This window comes from Thamnophis sirtalis, unplaced genomic scaffold (assembly GCF_051295495.1).
Source record: "Thamnophis sirtalis isolate CommonGarterSnake01/CBP01778 unplaced genomic scaffold, rThaSir2_p1.2 scaffold_6, whole genome shotgun sequence".
Classification (NCBI taxonomy): Eukaryota; Metazoa; Chordata; class Lepidosauria; order Squamata; family Natricidae; genus Thamnophis; species Thamnophis sirtalis.
Window position 1 is genome coordinate 85,321,495 of NW_028261386.1, and position 17,872 is coordinate 85,339,366.

The following is a 17,872-nucleotide window of genomic DNA, read 5'->3' on the forward strand; positions in this document are numbered from 1 at the left end:
AAGTTGGGACAGGTATGTTAGAAAGAAGAGTCTGGATTAAGTTGTTTGGGTCTTTAAATAAATCTTAATGGAAGTTCTTGACTCAATCAAGAAAGTACTCCTTAGGAAAATCCTGAGAGAAACCTTGGGGTTTATTTAGAATTATAGGAATCATGTTATATGTGGTCTGCATCAATTTTGCATCTACTGAATTATAAGAATATTTCTACGAATTCTGAAAATAAAGAAAGCAAGAAAATCCCTATTTTCCTATTCTACTTCTGTGAATATGCCCAATTTTAAATGACTTGTTCTTAATAAATGCACAAAGGATCTCACTAGCTGGTTAATATGAATATATTATAGTATTTTGTTAGGTGCACAAAGTAAATGTTCTAGGCAGATACTTTCACTGATGCCATTTTTTGTTTCCTCAGCTGCCTGGGAGACAGGCAGAAGTTCAATTTCCATTCTGATCACAGTGGATTACTGAATGAAGGTGCCTTAGCTCTCCACACACTATGATTAGAAGAGCAAATCCTATCATTTAAAGAATGCACGGTAGAACTATATCTGAAGTGGAATTGGTAAGTTAGGCTTAATGCTGATACTGAGAAGTTTGAAAGGAGCAGGAACTTCAAGGAAAAGATTTAGAATTCTTCCAAAGGGGGAGAAGGTTTCAGGATTTCATATTTTTTTCTCAGAGAGCCTTTTTACTCTTCCTGGTTTTTGTGGTTTGATTATTAAGCAATTACTGTGCAGTCTTAGTTGGAGTGGTGCAGTGGCCTAGAGGTGGAGCTCTTGCCTCACAATCAGGAGACTGTGAGTTCAATCCCAGGTAGAGGCAGATATTTCTCTCTCTGGGCACACTGAGAATATATCTGCTGAATAAAACTCTGCATTGGTGACAGGCAGGACATCCGGCCATTAAAACACTCTGCTAGCTTCATTCAGTTGCTCAGACTCACACGAGATTATGGGGTGTTAAATGAAGATGATGATGACTGTAGGGTCTTAGTTTATTCTGAATAAAATACCAGTAGCATAACTGGTTGGTGAGGAGGCTCTGCAACGTATCTGCTTGTGAATACAAGTAGTCCTTGATTTACAATCGCAATTGAGCCTAAAATTTTTGTTGCTAAGTGAGTTTTGCCCCATGTTATGACCTTCCCTGTCACAGATGGTAAGTGAATCACTGCAGTTGTTAAGTTAGTAACATAGTTGTTAAGTGAATTGCTTCCTGATTGACTTTGCTTGTCTGAAGATTGCAAAATGTGATCATATGACTTCAGGATCATCACAAATATGAATCAGTTTCCAAGCATCTGAATTTTGGAGATCCTGCAATGGTCTTAAGTGTAAAAAAATGGTCATGTCACTTTTTTCAGTGCTGTTGTAACTTTGGACGGTCACAAAATGAACTTTTGTAAGTCGAGGACTACCTATATAAAAAACACTTTCAGAATATCACTTGAATGACATCTACTAACACATACTGCAACATACAACACAAAATCTCACCCAATGAAACTGAATGATGAATGATTTCATAAAGACAAAGGAAAAATACCTCAATAGCTTAGAGAAAATCTATGAAATTCACATAAAATCTAATGATCACTTTTTTTAAAGGAATACTAAATGAATTCATGGAGGATATAACTATTAGAATTGTGAGAGCTATATACCAACTCAACAGTATATCAACAGTAAAAAAGCCAGTGGCATTCTGTTATGTATCAAAGTCTGTGATGCACAAAATGTGATAAATAGGATGTTGGCTAGATAGGCTTTTGGTATTACATTTCACATGCGTTAGAAGAAGAAAATAACAGGCTAGTAACTGCATGCCATTGATCTGAGAAAAAAAATCTGCATATTAAAATAGTTGTCTGTTGTCACTGTAATGTTTATTGCAAATGTGGTTTTGCCTTTAACACAACTGGCAAAAGTTTTCCCATCATACACAGGATGCTGTAAAGTCTACTGGCACTGCTACCATGTTTCTCAGAATATAAGACCGAGTCTTATTTTCTTTTAGACTTGAAAACTTAGGCTTATTTTCAAGGCGGTCTTACTTTTTTTGAGCTACAGCAGGCCAGACTCGGTGAGCTGGATGCATTGTGGACGCACCATCGCCTCCATTCCGAACCTTCAGCATTCGGAATGGAAGCTTTTGGGCGAATGGGAGGAAAATGGGGAGGGGATTTTTCTGCCTGCCATCCTTCCCTCAGTCATTTTCCTCCCATTCACCCAAAAAACCTCCTGAGAGCCTCTCAAAGAGAGGGAAAAAGCAAAGCAGCTTAGTTGTGTCCTCTTTTTTTCTTCTTGATCCTTATTAAGTTTGCTTCATCCAGTCACCTCTCCTGAACTAGCCTCTACACAACTAATCAAACCCAGCATGAAGTTCTGGGATGCAACTATTAACATGCACACATTTGTGCTTGGAACACTAATCAAACAAATCTAATGTATTCTAATCCAGGGGTCCCCAACTCCCAGTCCATGGACCACCACTGGTCCTGGCCTGCCAGAACCTGGTCCATGCAAGCCCATCCCCACACAAGCAGAACTATGCCCCCACCTATTTCCACACAAAAACTGCTCTCCACAGAACTGGTCCATGGCACCCAAAAGATTGGGGGTCGCTGCTCTAACCCACAGAAATACACATAAAGAACATTTCTACTTAAAAAACAAATTCCCCTAAGATTTTCTAAGGAGACTTATTTCTCCATGGAAAAAATAGAGATATTTGCTCCTATTTGGTTATGGCCTACCTAAACATTGGGTTCTGAATAAACAAAATAATAATGGTCAACATTTGGAGACTCTCATCTCAAAATTTCCAAAATCCTACCCCCAAAATTGTGAAATTGCATCAAATCCACCAGTCTGATAAGATTATAAACCTTGCTGTGGGCATTATTTTAAGTGGCATTCTACTTCAGTGTATCTTTTTTCTCTCAGAAGATGAGCAGATTTAAAAGCAAAACACTGGTTGTACCTGTTAACTATTTTAAGGGATAGAAAGCATAATTATAAATAAATATGTCACTGAAAGCTTGCAAACAGGAAAAAAAGTGGGGGGAATAGGTGGTAGTAAGAAAAAGACATCCAGGTATTCTGCTAAATATCTTTAATATTATCTTTAATATTTTTAAGTCCAACATCTTGTGTTACAACATGTAATTAACTCCCCTTTCATTGTATTTGTTAATTAAAAGAACTATATTGATTAACTGCTTAATTTGAAATATCCTGAAGGACTGTAGGAAGACTACTACATTTTCTCTTTCAATCCCTCTCTCTTCCCATGTAGACAGTAAGATACATCTGTTTACCCAAAGTCTGAAAGTTTAAATTCTCTGATATTGCTATCCAAACATTGCCTAGTTATTTATTTTTAAACAACATAACCATCAGTATGTTTTCAGTGTTTAAACAGGCTTTAAAACCTGTTTTTAAGTTACCTAAAGCACTTCAGGCAATATGTGCAAAGGTTAAATTTCACTGTAGGTTCACAATTTCACAGTTTTTGCTACAACCCCATGGAATTCTATAATTCCTGATCATTTCCAACATCAGAAAACAATTTTCTTTAATTGATCAATTCGAGGACAAAATTGGAAACAAGAATTCAAACAAGATAATGATATGTTTCATGCAACCTATCATTTTCCACTTTAAACACTAGAGAAAACTGATTTCTTAAATTCTTGAAATTGCTTAGTCGGGTTTCTACCTTTCCTGTTTTTAATGATAATATTATGACTGTAAAATGTGAAATGAAGGTTACAGCTGAGAACAGAAAAGGACAAAGAAAGTACAAATCCTTTGGTTGATATCAAGGCATGAGTTGTTCTGGCTAAAGGACAGCACCAATCATATACTTTTAACTTCAGAAGCTCAGCTCTATACTCAAGGGTGGATATAAGGGGTCTGATTTAGGGATCTTTTCAGATTTTAACAATTTAGCATAGGTTTGGGAGAAAAGATGGTATGAGCATGTATGAGTGAGGTGTTAAAACCACTAGTTTCTAAGGGAAAATCCCTTAAGTATGTGGAGAATTATGGTTAATAATACTGTAATTGGATCAGGTTATTATAACTGAGTATAGCAGAGCAGAGCGCAACTATGAACAACAATACATAACAAAATTTGACTTTATTTCAGTTATTCTTCATAGGATTATGTACCTTAAATGATTTATTTTATGAATATTAAATGCATTTGATTTTATGATTTCAAATGAAGCTGTGCAAATTGGTATTGAATTAGAAACAAATATATGTTCTCAATGAATGTCAGGTCAACTTAACATAAAGGTTGACATTGAAAGTTAAAATAATTGCTATCTATATGTTCATGGACTCTATTAAGGATCAGAATAAATCACCCTAGTGGAGCATAAAGTATTCACCTATCTAATGAAGAATGAACAATTAGTAAAACACTAACAGGAATACATAAATTAGCCATTACAATCAAATTTATAGAGAAGATTTGTTTCTGTTGCTGTTGCAGAATGAGACTACTTTACATTCCACCTTCTGCAGATCTGCATCATCTTACCTGACTTAGCTGATCGTCTCTTGCATATTCGTTGGAAAACGTAATAAAAAATTCATACCCCAAGCAGCAAATATTACTACCTTAATTAATGTCATAATGAGAATACAATTAAAAAGCAGGGGAAAATTCAATTTGGTGCATCCAAATTTTTTTAAAAAGTGTATTTGGAGGGAACACAATGAGTGTCAAAAATATAACTTTCAGCTGAGAAAAAAGTCACAGGGACTCAGTAATTGCTTTAGCTAGACTTCACAGATTGGTGATTAATTGGCAATCTGATTGGGATCAGGCGGCAATCTAGGTTTACAAAAATTTGGGGTTCCTAAATAATAACAAAATACATGCACATTGAAAGCATGTAGTCCCCTGCTAAATGAATAGTTTATCATTACATGCAACAAAGTTCATTAACTGAAACTCTGCATGGGGGAGAACAGTATCATAAACATTCCTGACCCACCTACCTTTTCTATTAAAGAGAAGTTGTGTGAACAGAAACAATGTAAATTAGTATTTTATGCAAAAATGTTGGCACATAATTTTGTGATACTTGTAAACTTGCAATAAAGGTAAGTGTATGCTTTCTTGCTGTAAAAAGATCTATTGTTGGACATATGGCAAGGTTATTAGTTATTCTACATCAAGGATATGCATGTACATAATAAAAGACATGTTACATACTGTGTATATCTACTGTAGATACTGTGTCTATCTATTATATATTGTGAATTATAGTATTTCAAACTACTACAGGAATCAAGCTACAGGTTACATCAATTGCATAAAGTACATTTCTTAGAGGCTGGTTATATAAGTTGACATTCTGCATACCGTATAAAAAAGCAACAAATTTGGATTAAGCCAATACAGATTTCATATTTATCTAAAGCTTTCCTATAGCATGAGAAGATCCACTCTCCTCTGATCATACTTTTTCTTCAAGGTACCTAAGGCTTTTGGTGTTTATAATGTTAATCACTAAGCATTTTCTTCAATATGGGCATTAAGCAATGTTAACTTGATGCAATGGACTGTAAGAGTAATCTTGGGAATTTCCTGTTGGGATCAGGAATGAGAACAAAGTGAATAGTCAGATAAAAAGATAATTGAACCCAAGGAAGAAATGTAATTTGACAAACTGATTTAGACTTGAGCTTCTTTAGTTCTCATGAAATTAAGGCAGGGATTGGGGGGGGGGGGTCCATTCAAAAATTTCAAGGTTTATTACTGTAACTTATAATAAAAGTAGAATTAGTATTCATAATGTAGGTTTCCTGGTCTAGTCTACCGCAAAGGACAGACATTTGTTCTCTTTTTGGGTGATTAATTGGCAGGCTAAAGTATCAGTTGGCATTCTAGGCTTACAAAAAATTGGGACTTCTAGATAATATCAAAGCATATGCAACAGACTTCTAGATAATATCAAAGCATATGCAAGCATATGAAAGAGTAGGGTTCCCTACTATTTCACCTACATATTGTTCTCTTGGCTATGAACAGTCCCATCTCCCTTAATCCAAGCTGACATTATTTATGCAGGTTCAATATTCAGGCATGTTTTTTTTTAATTAAATCTTACTAATGAAGCAATTCTGGGTGGCTTATAGTGAAATAAAAAAGTGCTAAATCAATTAAAGTTAAAAGTTAAAAACCAAGATGTTGTCCAGCCTGGGGGTATCAAATCAAAGATCTTTATTACGGTCAAAGACCAGCAATGTACATTTGTCTTTACACTATATTAAAAATACTAACATTAAAATATAATTAAAAGTATTAACATTAAAAGTGGATAAATCTTGGGTTTGTATTTTGCGGGGTATTGTTTACAAAAGGGAAGGCTATGTTTATTATTCAATGTTATATGCCCGGTTATGCACAGTATACATGTGATTGTATGGAATGAAATGGAAATAAACATATTTAAAAAAAAAAAAATTGGATAAATCTTCTCTACCTGGTCAACTACCCCCAATGTAGTAGGTCTTATAGAGGTCCAAGACCAAGCAACAGAGTCAAGGTTTCAGGTGCTTCCTTAAGGACAGGAGAGTGGGGATGGATCTCACCTCTGATGGATTTAGCCACATGGTTTAGCCATGTTTACATTTGTGTCAACGGTAATTGACAGATTTTGCATCATGTCATTTAGAAAACATTTTAATATATATGTTATAAGAAATTTGTTTCAATTCTCTTGTGTTGGGTTCAATAGGCTAACACAGCTAAACTCTGGAAATTTATAAATTTTTATAAGCTGTTTAGTCATATACCTTTCCTGTGTAATGAAAATAAAGGGGTTTTTTTTAGAAACAAAGTTTCAGAACTTTATGGATATATTATGGAGTGATATATTACCCTATGATATTTTTTTGGAAAGTAACCATTGTCCTTTGATTCCAGACTGGAGAGCCTCCTAAGTGTATTCAGTGAGCAGTTTTACAGAACATTAAATGATTGCTTTTCAAATAGGCAATTGTATTCAAGTTTAGCTTCAGATTCTTGGCTTAGTATGTTGAATACTTACAGCGGCAAGCTGGAAATGTGCTATTGATTTGTTCCATGACCTCCGTTAAATCTGTGCTAGTATGATGAGGTGGGACTAGCAAGTCATCTATACCTAAGGAGAACAAAATGTGAAACGACTTTAGTAAAAAAGGAAATAGTATTTAAAATCCCAAAAGCTGCTTCCACCTACCCTTATTATCCGTATGGTTTCAGAATAATTTCAAAAAAGAATTCAACTAATTGAAATCTTTGATTCATTATGCAAGAATGGCTCATTGATAACAACTTGGATACAGAGGAATAGAAACTAAAAGTATCAATTTATCCCTTTTCTCATATAGCAATAGCAATAGCAGTAGACTTATATACCGCTTCATAGGCCTTTCAGGCCTCTCTAAGCGGTTTACAGAGAGTCAGCATATTGCCCCCAATAATCTGGGTCCTCATTTTACCCACCTCAGAAGGATGGAAGGCTGAGTCAACCCTGAGCCGGTGAGATTTGAACCGCTGAACTGCTGATCTAGCAGTAGCCTGCAGTGCTGCATTTAACCACTGCGCCACCTTGGCTCTTATCTGAACTATAAAGCTTATCCATGATGCCTGCAATAATATTGGACAGAATTTTACCAAGACAATTAGTTGTGGAAATATTGCAGTTTTATCAAGTAGGTGATTACATTGAAAATGGCTCTGTATTCAGCCATTTTGCACATCACTGTAGTCACTGTATTCAGCAGAAAGGCTCAGTGCCCAAATGGCCAATGATCATTATTAAGGCCAGAACTTCCATATTTTGAATAAAGAAGAGAAGAAAAAATGAAAATCAGTAGTCCTGACTGCCATAGAGATGATGCATGTTCCTTGCCTTCATGAGCATAAAAGTCCTGGTCTTCGGTTGTATGCCTTGTTCAGTTGGATCCTTGTTCTCTAGCTTCCTTAAGGCACTATAATATTTTTGGGATATTCATCTTCTTCACTTTGATTCAGCACCCATTTCATAATCTGGACTATTTTGTAAAAGCTTATCTATCTATCCGTCCATCTGTCCATCCGTCCCCCCATCCATCCATCCATCCATCCACCCACCCACCCACCCACCCACCCACCCACCCACCCACCCACCCACCCATCCATCCATCCATCCATCCATCCATCCATCCATCCATCCATCCATCCATCCATCCATTTAGCTAGCCATTTAACCATTCATCCATCTGTTTAGCTATCTATGTATCAACCCATGTGTCCATCCATACTCTCTCACCTACAAACTTATGAAGACTGCAAAGAAACCTGCGAGTATTAAAAGGTTTGGCTTTGGCATTTAAAATTTTTGAAGAGCTGGGACATGAACATTAGTTGTTCAAATAATACTTCTTTTAAAAAAAGTATTAAAATATTAAAAGTCACAAAATCAACATTTTTTTTCTCTTTTGCTCCTGAATATCGGCAGCAATAGTTTAGTGTAATTCCAGAAGCTGCAAAAATGGGACTGGGGCCTCTCTGCAGCTCTAGGCTGTGGAAACATCTGTAATATTTTCAACTTGACTAGAGAGAGGCACAACAAACACATCCTATTCATAGGCATTTTAATATCAATGTTTGTACTTTGTTAAAAAGTTCAACCTCAGCCTTTTAAATTTATTTTTCATCTCAACTATTACAATACAGTCAAAGTCATCTATCATCACGAGGTAACAATAACATAGTAATTGTTTTACTTGTCATTCCTCTGGCCTGACTTTAATGGGATCATTTCACAATTGTTGAACATTCAGTAGTGACATATTCAGTTGATGGGTTTTGGGTTGTTGGCCATTTTATCTACTTAGCTCTTACATTCTTCTTAATATTTTATTGTTTTATATTACATTTTTGTAAGATGCCTAAAGGGCTTTACAATGGCTAAAAATGCTTTATAGTGGCTAAAATGATAAAATGAATAATGTTTTTTCCTAATTTCAGAAAAGTTATGAATCTTTCAGCCAAAGTATGAAGCTTTGTTCTTTTGAATAACAAACCACATGCAAGTAATTATAATTTTTCCTAAGAATAAATTGAATACCTGGCCTGGATAATAATATATTACACTAGGCAGCTTCTATAGTAAATTCTTACTTGGTTCTTTGTACATTAACTTTCTAATTCTAAGAAGAAATGCTCACCAAACAAAAAACTTTATCTCTGTTATTGCATTAGGCAAATACATATACTGAATATTTATATAATGAACAAGACACCATACAACTAGTGGGGAGACAGAAAGGGGTAACCCCATAACTCAAATTTCAACCTGAATATACAATCGTAAGGTACCTCAGGTCCCAGCATACATTTTGCATGGGGTTAATTTTATAACTCAATAGACTTTGGAAACTGGCTCAAGGGAAATATAACACTACTAGCTGTGCACTAACTAGTAACTTACCTGTCTGATTAAACTGTGAATTAGCATCCTGATCAGATGAATATCCAAGGGTGGATTGCTGAGGTGAAGCATTAGAAAAGCCTCCATTAACCCTGGAATCTGTTTCAGGCTGCAAATTAGAGGTGGGAAGAAGTTGATTTGAACATACCAGAGCATACATTAACTATCTGATGAAATCTAATAAAACGTATTTTGTAGTATTCAATATCCAGGATTGAAATGAATCAGACACCATAAAGAAGAGCAAGCTTTTGACAGAGTTAAGTGTCTGAGCCTGCTGGTTTACTTCATATCCCACAGTCATGATGGCAATTACTTTGTTCCGCTGGCAATGAACACATATATCGGACTTTTAATAGACTTCATAACAGTTTTGATGTAAACTGAATCCTATGTTGGCTTTTACATTTTTGGAACAGTTCAAAGATGTATAGAGCCAATGTGAGTGACAATTCTCTCTAGCCAGGAGTCTCCAACCGCCAGTCTGCATCTGGTACCAGTCCACGGCCCATTGGGAACTGGGCCATGCAAGTGACAGACAGCATGCTAAGCCCCACTTGTGCAAGTGGCGTGAGCAGCATGCGAAACCATCCCTCCCCCCTGAGTCTGCCACCATTGCCACTGGTCTGCAGAGCTGGAAAAGTTGGGGACCACTGTCTCTAGCAGTATTTCTCAACTTTGGTAACTTGAAGAGTTGTGGACTCCAACTCCCAGAATTCCCCAGTCATTGAGAAACACTTCTTTACAATACTGCAGGTAAACTTGGTTTCCTAGGATTAAACTAATTCTAGATATTTTAAGTAACAATTTTCATGTTTTATTCAGTACGTGATACTTAAAAACTAAAAAGGATCACCATACATTACTGAGTATGAATGAAATCTTCTGCTAGTACTGTTTTTGCTTTTGTCCATACTTTTCTAGAAGTTCTTTTCATTAGTTAACTTAAAGAAGAACTTTTATGAGTATTTTGATGGCTCTTCCTGCTAGATTACAAAAGAGAGAAGCTAAATTCCATGTAATAAATTCCATGTAATAAATAATAGTTGTTCCATATTACAAAGCAATTATCAGCAAACTTTGGGCTTATGAATTCCGTTAGATTTATTCTTTTTTCAGCTTAACATGAATTCACAAAATATTTTGCTTTCATTTTTTTTGACAAACTTAACTGATTCCGATGGCATATAAACAATGATTAATTTACTGATAGCCTATTTCTCTTATTCCTTGTCTATGGAGCAATAAATATGTTTGATCTGCAAGCTTCCAGATTTTCCTAAGGATTTAGTTAAGACATTTATGATTTCATTATAATTTCTTTTTTAACATGTCTTTATGAAGTTTCTATGTGCAGCTCCATTTCATCTCTAAATCTGACTTTGTTATTGCTTATTTTGGACACAATGGCCAAATTTCACGGCAACCATCAATCCTTGTTGAAATAAAAATAGTAAGTACACCTTCAAACTGTGACCTGAAATATCACATTTTAACAAGATGAAATGCAGGATTTCAAAATAATCTTACTAACAGAATTCTCTTTGATTCCACCAGCTCAATCGGGGTTTTTCCCCCCATAGCTCAGGGAGAATAAAGTCTTGACATGTTATTAATCTAATCAACACTCTTCAGTGAATATATCATAATCACAAAGAAATCTTTTTAAAAACATAAGACTGATTTGAAAATAACATATTAGAAAAACAAACAGTAGCACATGCCACAAGGTTACATAACACCTGTCACCACATAGTCCAATTTAAAACCAATTGAAAAGAAATGCAACTGAACTATCTCACAAATAGTCACTTTAAAGAACAATGCATATTAATGTTTACAAAAGTTGCACAAACAGGTTGATAGATGGCTATTATAAAATGTTTCCTGTGCACTATGAAAAAAGTAAGATTTGTGAAGTAGTTCAATGCCTCAAATACAGGAGAAGTGTTAAACTGGAGATGGACTCCCATATTTCAGAATGAATGTTTTTTACTAATAGTAACGAAGTAAGCAAATGATTCTATAGAGGAATTACTGAGTCTGTCGTCTGCACCTCTACAACATGTCTGGTTTGGCTCTGCAACCAAACAAGACATACACAGACATCAACGGATAATTAGAACTGCAGGGGAAAAAAACAATTGCTACCAACCTGCCTCCATTGTGGACCTGTATACTGCATGAGTCAAAAAGAGGGCTGTGGAAGTATCTACAGACCCCTCACATCCTGGACATAAATTGTTTCAACTTCTACCCTCAAAACGACGCTATAGGGCTCTGCATACCAGAACACCAAGACACAAGGACAGTTTTTCCACAAATGCCATCACTCTGCTAAGCAACTAATTCCCACAGCACTATCAAACTATCTACAAAGACTATATTTGTCTTCATCATTCTTCATTCTTCATTCAAAAATCAGGAAAGAAAACCACAGGACTCCATTGATAGAAATCAAGTGTACTTTTACTAATTATAAATGAATAGAAGTGAAGCTAAGCGAAGTCTGATTATTTAGGCGCGAAAGCGAATAATATATTGTATAATTCATTCCCCTCCCCTTGGCATCCCGTGCACAGTCCAATCATAATTCTCCCAATTGTCAGGTGTGATATAACTTTGAAAGGCATCACCAGGATGAAATGCTGGTTCCGTTGGCCTTGGCGGGAAACACTCCTCCTCCATATGCGCAGTAAGGTGGACAGTTCAAACTCTAGAATCTTCCTCCAGCACAACAATCAGTCCCCTCCCAAATACCATGCCCCCCTCCCGTTTCAATGGCAGCCGAAGCAGCAGCAAAGCGGAGGCTGCCAATATTACTATTATTCTTCTCATCCATACTAGTACCTATCTCTTCCCATTTATGACTATAACTATGTTGCTTGTATCTTTACAACTTATATTGTTTTTATTGTTTCCTAGTATGATTTGATTGCTTATTACCGTGTTTTCCCGAAAATACGACATGGCCTGATAATAAGGCCATGCCACATTTTTCTGGTAGGCAAAAATATAAGCCCTCCCCCACAAATAAGCCCCCTGGACAACCCCCCCATCTCCGTCAGGCAGAGCATCGCTCACCAACCTAGCGGTATCCCGAAGGTGCCAAGCTGTGGGAACCGGGGGGGGGGGGAAGCAAAGGTGATCGTGTAGCTTGGCGCCTTCGGGAAACCGCTAAGTTGATGAGCAGTGCTGTGCCCAGCTGAAGAGGGGGGTTGCCGGGCAGCTGCTCTCTTGCGAGCGGGCTCCCAAAGAGTCGGGTGCAGCCTCATGGGCGAATGGCTGTGTTGTGCTGTCGCAGCAGTGCAACACAACAGCCATGAAGCGACCAGGCTCACAAGCAGCCACCCGGCAAACCCCCTTTCCAGCCGGGCACAGCGCCATTCACTGACCTAGGGGTATCGCCAAGCTGTGTGAGCGCCTGTTCGATGGTGCCTGGCTCCCGTGCCTTGGTGCCTTCGAAATGCCAGTTAAAACATTTTAAATCCAGCTGATTTATATGTTGATTTATATTATATACTGCCCAAAGCCCCACTTGAAGCAGATAAGCAGTCTGGAAACAGTAAGTAAGTAAGTAAGTAAGTAAGTAAGTAAGTAAGTAAGTAAGTAAGTAAGTAAAGAAAGAAAGAAAGAAAGAATGAATGAATGAATGAATGAATGAATGAATGAATGAATGAATGAATGAATGAAAAATGTGGCTTTACTCTTGGCAAAACATTAAAATCATTTTGGAGAGAGAACCCAAACAGAGCACAAAACAGTATGTCTGTAAGAAAGTCCAATACAATTAACTAGCTTCACTCTGTGTGTCTATAAATAACTGCTGTCCTAGGGAGAAAGTTGCTGAATTCAATACCTGTTCCAGCAGTTGTCGTAGCCTGTGAAGCTGAGATTCCAATTGCTTATTGTGGTCTTCCAAGATTTGCATCCTAGCTTCCAGGCGCCCCTTGTGTTGTCGTAAAAGTTTGGCCTCTGCAATGAGTTCAGCATCTTCAGTAGTGTGTTGAGGTGACACAGCTGAGTCCGGAGGTGAATTTAGGGCATTGATTCCCTTTCGAAGATGCTGTTCCTTGAGTTGCTCATATTCCACTTGCAGCATCCTGAAGGGAAGTTTAAAAAGCTGTTGATTTTATAGCAGAAGACAGGAAAATCCACTTAAAGTTTCTCTTGTTATCTAATTGTATGAAAAGGTCAGAGCAACTTATAAGATAAATATTTGACTAATGATGGCAGAATATAATGTTAATAGAACTCCCCCCTCCCTTTCTGCAGTTTATCTCCACAAAATAATTCAGAGAGCTGCAGGAAGAAGAAACCTCTCTATCCAACTTTTCCCCCATGTGATTTGTGATTTGTGAAGTGGTGGAAAATGGCTGTGAAAATTCTCCATCCATGGTTTTAAACATTCCTCTTTATACCATCTCAACACTCCTGGAAAAAGTTAGGGTAAGAGCTATTTTTTTAATAACATACAGTATAGTGCATAATACATCACCACTTTTTGGTTTTATACTAGCTGCTGAATTTAATAATGTTTTATTGCAAAGTCATATGCTGGAGTTCACACGGGACAATAGCAGTTTGGCCTATAACACATATTTCAACAGAGAAATCACTTCATGATGCTACTATTAATGAGTGGCAAATATGAACAAATGAGTCAATCTTTACGTCCAAATTAATCAATTAATTAATTAATTAATCTCACCTCTGTCAAATTCTGCCCCATTAATCATAAAAACAGCAAGCTCATTTCTTACAGAATTGCTTCACCTCACTCAGGAAATACCTGTATTATATATTTTGGTACTATGAAATTCCAAGAATTCAGGCAAGGCCACAAAACATCGCTTGTGATCCCAACACACTAAAAATTTCTGCCAAATTATAATTTTGAAGCAAAAGGAAAAAAATACACTGAGAATAATATTAACTATGCTTAATGAAATTTAATATTGTTTCTTCTGCTGATCCAGTATGTCCTCCTAGGCTTTATAGCTTGGACTGCAGTGAAAATCCTAACCTTGCTGTTTCAGCCAAAGGGCTATGATGCAGGGGTGGGTTCCAGCAGCCACTAATGCGCAGTACAACAAAAATTGCTCTGCGCAAGTGCAGAAGCAAAAAACAAGATGGCGGTGCCTATGGCACCACCGGGAGAACTGGTTCGGGGGCGTGGCAGGTCTGGGTTGCTGCCGGTTCCAGCAACCCAGACCGCCAAGCTACTAGCAGTTCAGCCAAACTGGTTCGAACCAGAAGGAACTCAACTCTGCTATGATGGTCCTCGGGCTCATAAAAGGTGGCCACTTCTTGGGAATACAAGACTTTGATTTTAGGCTGGAATCTTTCTAGCTCTATCTGGGGAAGACCGAGATTTGATTTATACAATAATACAACAGCAGAGTTGGAATGGACCTTGGAGGTCTTCTAGTCCAACCCCCTGCCTAGGCAGGAAACCCTATATCATTTCAGACAAATGGTTATCCACATCTTCTTAAAGACTTCCAGTGTTGGGGCATTCACAACTTCTGGAGGCAACCTATTCCACCGATTAATTGTTCTAATTGTCAGGAAATTTCTCTTAATTCTAAGTTCCTTCTCTCCTTGATTGGTTCCATCCATTGTGTCTTGTTCTACCCTCAGGTGCCTTGGAAAATAGTTTGACTCCCTCTTCTTTGTGGCAACCCCTGAGATATTGGAACACTGCTATCATGTCTCCCCTGGTCCTTCTTTCTATTAAACTAGACATACCCAGTTCCTGCAACCATTCTTCATATGTTTTAGTCTCCAGTCTCCTAATCATCTTTGTTGCTCTTCTCTGCACTCTTTCTAGAGTCTCCACATCTTTTCTACATCGTGGTGACCAAAACTGAATGCAGTATTCCAATGAGTGGAAGTGGCCTTACCAAGGCATTATAAAGTGGTATTAACACTTCATGTGATTTTGATTCTATCCCTCTGCTTATGCCGCCTAGAACTGTGTTGGCTTTTTTGGCAGCTGCTGCACACTGCTGGCTCATATTTAAATGGTTGTCCACTAGGACTCCAAGATTTCTGAATTGTAAATCCTTTCCTCAACCATGGACTGATAGAGTATCTCTTGCCTTTATATTTTGTGTAAAAAAAGAAAAATGAGGAGGAGGGGCTCAATTCAGTTTAAGGGAGAGAACTTTGAGAAATATCACTGGGGCAGGAAGAGGTTGAAACGGAGAAACATGAGCAGGTGCCAATTATTTACATTGGTTGAAATGTTGAGGTACAAGAAGAGGACCAAGGAAGGGAATGGCCAACCTAGGAAAGGAACAATTCCCACCATTTCAACTTTGAAAGACTATATTTAGCATATTTGATTCCTATTTTCCTACTGACACACAGAAATAAGCCTGTGACCCTTAATATTTTTTTCATAGCCAATCTTCAAGACATGGTGAATGTAGAACAGGGTTATGGAACCTTTGCTCTTCCTCGAGGTCAGCAATGATTCGTTCAAGTTCTCCTCGTTCTTCTTTCTCCACTGACTTCAAGATCTGGGTTGGACTTTGCGGTTGACTCATTGGTGAATCACCTCCCAGAGTCTGGCAATACTGCTGGATAAGAGCATGCTCATCTTCCCTAGAGATTGAGAGGGTCAGCATAAATACATACTTTACATGTTTGAAATATATCAATACTAAATGCATAACTAATGTCATTGTTTTAAATATTATAAAATTGCTTGAAGAGGCAAAAAATAAATGAATTGAAAAAACGTATTAACTGAAAAGAAGATAAGCTTGCAACTTTATAAAGGATTTAAACTGATTGCTGCTTTAAACAGTAAACCATCTGTATAACATAGAAGAGCAACATATTTCTGCATAATATTTTGAGAATTGGGGGGGGGGGCTACAGTTATCTAAAATTGCTCAATGGCAAAAAACTGGTAAAGCAGTTTTCTACCATTTTAAGGCAAAAAATGTACCAAATATCACATAGGCCCTAAGCCTAAATGAGTGATCATTATTTTTTATAATAATTCCAGTTACTAAATCTACTTACACACTTCCTGTGGTGGAGCTACCATCAGTGAAGAAGGAACCATTGCTCTGCTCCATTTGGGCCAACCTAAAAGAAAACCATATCCATGAAAGATAAATTATGATTATATTTCGTACAGATTAGTTCTCAATTTAGCAACTGTAGTATTTTTTTGGCAGTTTGCTATAAGTCACAACTACCTGACCCACTAAAGTGGGGAGGCAAGGAATATTGTGGGTTCCAGTCCCCTAAGGATATACATCTGGCGGGACCCAGAAGAAGGGCCTTCTCTGTGGTGGCTCCCTTCTTCTGGAACATTATCTAACACTCTTTTGGAAGGTCCTAAAGATGTGGTTCTGCCAGCAGGCCTGGGAAACCCAGAGCAGGATGGAGCCCATTTAATGGCTGGTATGAATGTGTGCTGTTGCTGGGGAGGGGGTTATTATTTTATTATTTTTAATTTTTATTATATTTATTTCTTTTATATTGTGTTTTTATGTCCTGTGAGCTGTCTTGAGTCGCCATGTGCGAGTAGGCGGCAATATAAATTTTCTAAACCAATCAATCAATCGGAACAACCAAATAACAAGTTACTGCCTATTCCATAATAAATGTTCATTCTTATCACTTAAAAACCTGATGATTTCCTCAGACTTATCATTTTTGTAAAATATGCTGCCATGTTGTTGTCCCATCTTTTGTTTCTTCCTCCTTTGAAATAAAACTTTTATTTCATAACTTTCACTCATAATTCATAATCTTCATATAGGAGTTCCAGGAAGGCCTTAAAGTAATACTGAAGCCGAACTGTGCCCTGCATCCACAGAGAATATTTTCACTGTCCCTGTGGTCCCTCTCAGGGTCCCCAAAAGATACAGAAGGTGGGGTCACTCATCACAGCTCAAACTCACTTTTAAAGGAGAATGGCCTCGCATCCTCTTTATTAGTTTACAGATGTTAAATAAACTATGTTTGGTATCAGATTGTTTGTATGTCTTAATTTTTTATCATTTGAGCAAAGGATAAACCAATTTATAGAACCATTCAACACCTAAAAGAGATTTAAAAATTCCAAAAACCCAAACTGATAAATGAGGATGTATTTCTGAGGCACATCATGTATTAACCTTTAAGTGGTCATTCAATGATGGTCATAACTTTAATTATGCATTACATCATTTTTCAATGTTTAACTCTTAAATTTACACAGATAGATGATAATACAAAAGAATGCATACTTTCTATTTCTGTGATGTTGAACCTATGGCATGCATGCCAGAGGTGGTACGCAGAGCACTCTTTGTGGGCATGCCTGCCATCGCCAGCTGCTTTTCAGGAGCGCCAGAAACCAAAGACCAGCTGGCAGGTGC

At 37.2% G+C, this 17,872-nt stretch overlaps 1 protein-coding gene across 3 annotated transcripts in view; it reads right to left on the reverse strand.

The window, feature by feature from the left end:
• Positions 1-17,872, reverse strand: part of UTRN (utrophin) — a 468,873-nt gene that overhangs the window by 8,294 nt on the left and 442,707 nt on the right. For all 3 annotated transcript variants that reach the window (XM_087718331.1, XM_087718332.1, XM_087718330.1), the window contains exons 70-74: positions 16,524-16,589; positions 15,939-16,097; positions 13,345-13,588; positions 9,486-9,594; positions 7,077-7,169 (exon numbers count right to left, since the gene is read on the reverse strand). In XM_087718331.1, the coding sequence (XP_087574457.1) occupies positions 7,077-7,169; positions 9,486-9,594; positions 13,345-13,588; positions 15,939-16,097; positions 16,524-16,589 (671 nt within the window). The remainder of the gene's footprint in view (positions 1-7,076; positions 7,170-9,485; positions 9,595-13,344; positions 13,589-15,938; positions 16,098-16,523; positions 16,590-17,872) is intronic.